Source organism: Leopardus geoffroyi, chromosome D1 (assembly GCF_018350155.1).
Source record: "Leopardus geoffroyi isolate Oge1 chromosome D1, O.geoffroyi_Oge1_pat1.0, whole genome shotgun sequence".
Taxonomy (NCBI): domain Eukaryota; kingdom Metazoa; phylum Chordata; class Mammalia; order Carnivora; family Felidae; genus Leopardus; species Leopardus geoffroyi.
The window spans coordinates 20,864,114-20,871,737 of record NC_059329.1 but is presented as its reverse complement, the minus strand read 5'-3'; the positions used below and the strand labels follow the sequence as shown (position 1 = coordinate 20,871,737).

At 45.1% G+C, this 7,624-nt stretch overlaps 2 protein-coding genes across 3 annotated transcripts; one reads left to right on the top strand and one right to left on the bottom strand.

The window, feature by feature from the left end:
- Nucleotides 1-2,209: 2,209 nt before the first annotated feature.
- Nucleotides 2,210-3,305, top strand: LOC123602209 (olfactory receptor 6T1). Its single transcript, XM_045486555.1, is given in 2 exon segments — nucleotides 2,210-3,151; nucleotides 3,153-3,305. Coding segments are annotated over 2 exon segments (1,095 nt in total).
- A 1,045-nt stretch (nucleotides 3,306-4,350) lies between these two features.
- LOC123602375 (olfactory receptor 4D5) lies at nucleotides 4,351-7,232 on the bottom strand. Of its 2 annotated transcripts, XM_045486884.1 has the most exons (2): nucleotides 6,331-7,232; nucleotides 4,351-4,369 (listed from the first exon to the last, which is right to left on the bottom strand). In XM_045486884.1, exons 1-2 carry the CDS (start codon nucleotides 7,230-7,232, stop codon nucleotides 4,351-4,353), a joined length of 921 nt encoding a protein of 306 aa, XP_045342840.1. The 2 variants fall into 2 exon arrangements, with proteins under 2 accessions (XP_045342840.1, XP_045342839.1); XM_045486883.1 differs by lacking the exon at nucleotides 4,351-4,369 and having other exon boundaries at nucleotides 6,288-7,232.
- Between the last annotated feature and the right edge of the window lie 392 nt (nucleotides 7,233-7,624).

Below are 7,624 nucleotides of genomic sequence, written 5' to 3'. Positions count from 1 at the left end.
TGCAGTTTCTGAGAGATTTAAAAATGAAATGAATGAAAAGTTCCTTTCCTGACACATAATAGCCACTGAGTAAATGCTAGCTGTTGTTATATTATGAGGCATTATTATATTGTGCTATTCCAAATCAATGCCCTTTTTCCCTCTGGCAGGTTCAAGTTTCAAGTAAAAATAGCCATACTTGCTAGTGCCACCGTCCGACATCAGGGTTGGATAACCTTAAATGTTCATCTTAGCTGTACCTCTGAGGTTTTTTAAACCTGCTCTGTTCCAGTTTGCTCAGTTGTAAAGTGGACAGCAAGAGTAGCTATGTAATTGTGTGGGTTAAGTCATGGTGCAGAGCAAATGGGAAATGTGTGTATGTAGTGTATGTGTTTTATAATAGTAGATAAAAGATAATATTAAACATTTGACAGCTAGGCTTTATAAGCTTTTTTTTTTTTTTTAATTTTTTTTTTCAACGTTTATTTATTTTTGGGACAGAGAGAGACAGAGCATGAACGGGGGAGGGGCAGAGAGAGAGAGAGGGAGACACAGAATCGGAAACAGGCTCCAGGCTCCGAGCCATCAGCCCAGAGCCTGACGCGGGGCTCGAACTCACAGACCATGAGATCGTGACCTGGCTGAAGTCGGACGCTTAACCGACTGCGCCACCCAGGCGCCCCTATAAGCTATTTTTAATCATAATATTTACCTGATCCTTTGGAAAAAGCCACAGTTAGCACATTTTCCTTATCTGAAATGACTATGTCATCCTGAAATAGTGCTCTAGTCTCCTACACTGGGTTGTATTGAGGTATTTCATTGATTTGGGAGATATAATCTCTAGGCTAGCAGAATAAAGCTTTATTATTAGCTAGCTACTCAATCCCAGGACTATTCCTTATTGACACAACTAGAACTTGCCCTGAGTGCCTTTCTCTTTCGGCCTTGTAACCAAGATTCCCTGCCTTGGCTGATCATTTTTCTTAAGGCTGCTTCAGACAGAATACAGAAAATACTTACGCTCCCCATCTTTAATGCTGGAAGTCTAGACTAATGGATGATCTGGGATTAAACTATGCCAAAACTCTCAACGCTTCATTCCTTGTCAATTAACTAAAGTAAGTTGGCGGTAACTTGTATTCTTTCTGTCTCAGAATGTTTTCAACATTTTCCTGAACTGACAGGCAGGAGCTGTGAAGTTCAGAGTATTTGATGCTGGACGTGAGAAAAGGAGCCTAGAACCAAGATTTCTAGTGAAACCCAACCCTTCAAAATCTATGGATAATCCAAATTTCACGTGGCACCCAAAGCTCCAAGGACAAGATGAGGTTGTCTCCAAAGTAAAGCAAAAGTTGAAGAGGCAAGTCGATACATACTATGTCCTTTGGTAAGTTTCCCTCACCCTTCTCACCTTATGCCATGAACATGTTGGGAAAGCTGAGGAGGAGGGAAGATTGGTCAATGTTAACCCAGGAAGAGGGATTTCCTGTAACCTACAGAAGGAAGTCTTGGTAAAACACACACACACATACACACACACACACACACACACACACACACACACACAATCAGAACTGGGGCTCTGCATGTTTTCATGCCCTGTGGCTCTCTGGTTGATTAGAGAAACTAAGATCTCTAAAGTCACTGAAAGCCCTGACTTTTATTGTTGTTTTACGCTAAGCCAGGAAACAGAAGGACCACAAACATTCAGAGTTCTTGATCCCAGTAAGACTTTTTCACAGTACATTTGTTCTCTGACCCCTTCCTTCTTCTGGATTCTTCTAAGTTCACACTACTCAAGTGGTACCCAGCCTAAGTGAAACAGGGAAAGCAGTATGTGCGTGAGAGCCACGAAGGTTGGCAGGAAATTCTGCCTCTACTGCTCTCTACTTGATCATAGAAAATTTCCCTAAACTTCTTCAGTCTGCCTTCCCTTATCTGTAAGATGAGGACAGTTATATCTATCTCTGAGAGCTGCCATGAGAGGAGATACTGCATCCAAAATTTCCCAATACATACTTAGTGTTCAATATCATCTGTGTTATTATTAGTATGCTGCTTGCTATCATAATTTTGTGTAAGCCACCTGTGAGCAGACAGATTAATATATTCTCAGAATGTAATCAAGCGCTAGGTGCCTATTATTTTATTGATTGATTAATTGATGACTTGTGGCTGTAGATCCAGTTATGAAGTTCTGTTTCGTTCCTCCTGCTGATGACCAGAGATGAGTCCTGAAAACTGGACTCACGTGACAGGGTTTGTCCTTCTGGGTTTCCCCAGAAGCCACATCCTGCAGTTCCTGCTGTTCCTGGCTTTGATGGCAGCCTACGCTGTAACGGCCACAGGCAACCTGCTCATCATTGGGCTCAGTTGGACGAATCGACACCTGCACACACAGATGTACTTCTTCCTGAGGCATCTGTCCTTCCTGGAGCTGTTGCTCGTGTCTGTTGTGGTTCCCAAGATGCTTGTCGTCGTTCTTACGGGGGACCACTCCATCTCATTCGCCACCTGCATCATCCAGTCTTACTTCTACTTCCTCCTAGGCACCACCGACTTCTTCCTCTTAGCTGTCATGTCTCTAGATCGTTACTTGGCAATCTGCCGACCTCTCCACTATGAGACTCTAATGAATGGCCGTGTCTGTTCCCAACTGGTTCTGGCCTCCTGGTTAGCTGGATTCCTCTGGGTCCTGTGCCCCACCATCCTCGTGGCCAACTTACCTTTCTGTGGCCCCAATGGTATTGACCACTTTTTCTGTGACAGTTGGCCCTTGCTGAGGCTCTCTTGCGGAGACACCCGCTTACTGGAGCTGGTGGCTTTCGTGCTCTCCACGTCAGTGTTACTGGGCTCGCTGGCACTGACCTCGGTTTCCTACGCCTGCATTCTTGCCACTGTTTTCAGGGCCCCCACACCTGCGGAGCGAAAAAAAGCATTCTCCACTTGTGCCTCGCACCTTACAGTGGTCATCATTGTCTATGGCAGCTCCATTTTTCTCTACATCCGTATGTCAGAGGCTCAGTCCACGCTGCTCCACAAAGGGGCCTCCGTCCTGAGCTGTATCATCACACCCCTCCTGAACCCATTCGTCTTCAGTCTCCGCAACGATAAGGTGAAGCAGGCCCTAAGAGATGCCCTGATGTGGCACAGAACCATGGCTGCGAGAGACTATGAGAGTCACAAGTAAAAGGAAATATTGGATTAAGAGGTTAAAAATGTATGCAATTTGTAAAAATGTATTTGAAGTTCAAATCAGTCCAACAACACCCTGCACTTTTCTCAGACAATTAAAAACTAGCCTCCAGAATGACGCATCATGAAAGAGAGAGAGAGCCTTCGTTTTCCTCTCTCCTCTCTTCCTGATGCCCTCCCCTCCCCATAGAGAAGGCTGATCGGCTGATCCAGTTGGCCACACTTCAGAATTCTGGTTAGGACACATTTCCCTTGGGGCAGGTAAGCGTGTGGACTTCCTTCAGGGACGCCGTTCCTCTTCCTCCGTATGTGTATGCTCAAGCGTACTTACTACTGCTGCAGGGTCCTGTCATGCAAAGCCAATCAGAGAATGCTAAAAATACGGAGACTCAGATCTGGAGCTTAGAGGGGAGTAAGAAGAAGGCTTCTGATGACTTCCATCTAGACTATTACAAACAAGATTAACCAGAACCCGAACATCGGGAAATTCCATTTGGGCTGCGGTAATAACTATTTCTTTGATCTTCACTTGCCATTGCTGTTTAGGTGACTAGCAGCTCCTATAGGAATCTCCCGAAGGAAAAACACTGTGACCAGTGAAATATTTAGATATCCCAAATTCCCAAATTCCCAAGTCAACTTCTACCTGATAGACTCTAAACACAAAGCCAATCATCCAATCACTTATTTAAGAAATATTATTAAATACCCAGTAGGATTAAGGCACTGAGCTAGGCAGGGATGGGACTAGGGTGACGTCTAGGGCCAAGGGAGATGTCTAGGGCACAAATTTTATTTTATTTATTTATTTTTTCAATATATGAAATTTATTGTCAAATTGGTTTCCATACAACACCCAGTGCTCATCCCAAAAGGTAGGGCACAAATTTTAAAGAGACACACACCCACGTGGTCGTGCAAGTACAGGGTCAGGCTGTGCACAAACCTGAGAGTATATGCTTCCCTGGTGCTTCATCAAGGCCCCTCTGTTGCTGCTCTTGAATCTAGGCTGTGGAGCTAGACTGTGGGGAGTAAGTTTAAGAGCTTCCATGGGGCGCCTGGGTGGCTCAGTCGCTTGGGCGTCCGACTTCGGCTCAGGTCATCATCTCACAGTCCGTGAGTTCGAGCCCCGCGTCAGGCTCTGTGCTGACAGCTCAGAGCCTGGAGCCTGCTTCAGATTCTGTGTCTCCCTCTCTCTCTCTGCCCCTCCCTTGCTCATGCTCTGTCTCTCTCTGTCTCAGAAATAAATAAAAACATTACAAGAAATTGTTTTAATAAAATAAAGAAAGAAATAAATAAAAAGAGCTTCCTGAGCTTGCACCAATGGGTTAACAAGACTCAGGGCGGAAAGCCACCACAGGGTGAAAGCACCCAGTGTAGAACAAAGCATAGAGCAGAAAGCCACTTCCACAGGACAAAAGCGTCCAAGAACAGGTAGAGGCAGAAAGCCGCCACAGCAGGGTGAAAACGCCCAGGATTTATCATTAAGTAAAAAGCCGCTACAGGGCCAACACACCCAGAGCTAATTAGCAAGAAAAATGCCTTTTTAACCCTGAGATAGCATGCTCTATCTGTCTTAGCCCCTAGAAAAGTTAAGATAAACAGACCTGGTGCCTGGTGCCTGCAGTAAACAGCCATCTGCTCAGCGCCAGGACTTTGATTTGTATTTACCCTAACCCCTAACACTGCATACCTTCGAAACCCCCTTTCTCTCACACACATGAGTTAATGGCCACTGTTTTACTGTCTCTTTCTGCACGTGTATCACATTTATAAGCCTTCTGATCCTAATAAATATGGAGCAAGGATCTTTACTCAGGGTTCTTGTCTCTTCCCAGACATTAGCCTCTCTTATATTCAATTCTGCATCCACTTTCTTGCTGGACAAGAGAGAACTCCAGACTCAAAGTCTGCAACGCTAGACCTTGAGTATGTAGTAGTAAACAAGATAGACAAAGCCCTTGCTTTTATACAATTTATAGTGTAGTTGGGATGGCTGGCAAAAAAAAAACAAAAACATACAAACAAACAAGAAAACCTAAATACACACATTACTATGTAGTTGTAATTTGTGACAAATGCTTTTGAGAAAAGAGCCAAGTTTCGTTAGAGGGACTAGTAAGGAAAATTAATCTGGATTAAAGACCAAGGAACATACCTCCGAGGAAATGAGCTCTATACTGAGGCCTCAGACTGAGCAGCAATTATCCAGGAAGAAAGTAGGGGAGCAGCATTCCGGAGAGAACGAGTAGTATTTGCAAGGACCCAGAGTCAGATGAGGGAATAAGAGAAACAAATGCACATGAGGACTGGAGAAGGAGAAGTGGGCTGAGGTCCGTTCAGATAGGACCTTATCTATAAGGTTTATGGGGATCTTTCTTCCTTCATAAGGCAATGTAAAGCCTTTGAAGGGTTTTAAGCAAGGAAGTGATCAAATCATATTTTAAAAAATCAATTGGCTGCTGTGGGCACAACAGGTTAGAGGGAAACAAAGTGGATTTTAGAGGATTGAGTAGGAAGCTATTGCATGGATTTGGAGACAGATGTGCTAGTTATGACTTTACAACTGGCAGTGGGATTCTCTCTCCCTCTCTCTTGGCCCCTCCCCTGCTTATGCATTCTCTCCCTCTCTCTCTGTTTCTCTCTCTCTCTCTCTCAAAATAAATAAATAAATAAAAACTTGTTAAAAAAGAATTGTTTTGAGCTCCTCGGATATATTTTGTGTCCAAGAAGAAATGTCAGAAAAGAAACACCAGATGTACGACCTCCATGCCTACTTCAGCTGGAACTTTCTCAACAGGGCCAACATCATCATAGGAGCATGTGCCATCTGACCCAAACATCAAGCCTGCATAGCAGCTGAGACTTTTTCTCTAGGAGGCACTTGGGAGAAGTTCTAGGGTACTCATTCCATTTTCTAGCTGTGTTAAAAGTTCAGGTCACCAGAACTTGACTGAGGTTGAGAACAGCGCAGAAGTAAGTAGTAGTCCAGGTAAGTAACAGAGTAGACAAGTGGTTTTAGCTACTCTGTAGGTCTTTTTGAGCAGGCTGCCCCAGAGAAACAGCTCTCAGATTCTCAGGTCTCTGCTTCTGCTAATCTGGGGGGGGGATCAGTGCTCCAGGGGACCCAGAAGGTCTTTCTGCCTCCTCCACAGTTTCTTCATGGCCACGATCACTTCCTTGTTTCTCAGGGTATAGATGGCAGGATTCAGCATGGGAGTGACCATTGTGTACAGAACAGAGACCGCCTTGTCCATAGGGAATGTCTGAAATGGCCTCGCATAGATGTAGACACAAGGCACAAAAATTAAGGTCACCACAGCAATGTGAGAGGCACAAGTGGATAGGGCTTTGCTCCGGCCCTCCCATGAGTGGCCTCGGAGCATGACTAGCAGTGCCGTGTAGGATCCCAGGAGCACCAGAAAACACATCAAAGTCACCAGGCCATTGTTAGACACCATCAGAAGCTCTAAGACAAAGGTATCCGTGCAGGCTAATTTGATCAGCTGAGGCACGTCACAGTAAAAGTTGTCCAGCTTGTCAGGCCCACAGAATGGCAGCTGGATAGTCAGTCCAATCTGCACAATGGAGTGGATGAAGCCCCCCACCCAGGAGGCTACCATGAGGAGCCCACAGACTGTGCGGTTCATCACAAGCACGTAGCGCAATGGCTGGGAGATGGCAACATAGCGGTCATATGCCATCACCGTCAGCAGGAAGATCTTGATGCCTCCAATGAAGTGGAAGAAGAAGAGCTGAGTCAGGCAGCTGCCGAAGGAAATGATGGGGTTGTCTGAGAGCAAGTCAAACAGCATCCTAGGTGCTGTGATGGAAGAGTAGCAAAGGTCTAGGAAAGAAAGGTTGCCTAAGAGAAAGTACATGGTTGTGTGGAGGCGTGAGTCACGGGTCACTACGGCCACAATAAGGAGATTTCCAGCTACGGTCATAAGGTACACAACAGAGAAGATAATAAAGAAGAGGAACCGAAGCCCCCATACCTGAGAGAGCCCCAGGAGGACAAAGCCTGTCACCTGGGAATGATTTGCTGGATTCATCTGTTTGGTATAACCTGGTAAGCGAACCTGCTGAAGAAAATGCACGTACTCGTCATGGGATCCACCAGCTTCTCTGCGATAATTTCCTCTGCCCTCTCTGAGGAATCCTCCCCTGTCTCATTTACTATAAGACGACTATCCTAAGAAGTTCTATAGGAAATCACACATTGGAACATCCCATATTGGTATAATCAAGCACAGGAGCGTAAAACTCAGGGTAACACTGCTACTATTTATAGTTCATGAAAATCAAAAATAATCAGCCCTCAAAACTTGAGAAGTGATACACAGAGAAAAAACTGCAACCCCGGAAGTAAATGTCACTTCTCCCAGTACCTAGTGGTCTAAAACAGGAACGATCTCCCAAAATTCTGTCTCACCCCCCTCATCCA

Excerpts from the sequence above, each read along its gene's own strand:
- LOC123602375 (XM_045486883.1), bottom strand. The coding sequence starts at position 7,232 with ATGAATCCAGCAAATCATTCCCAGGTGACAGGCTTTGTCCTCCTGGGG.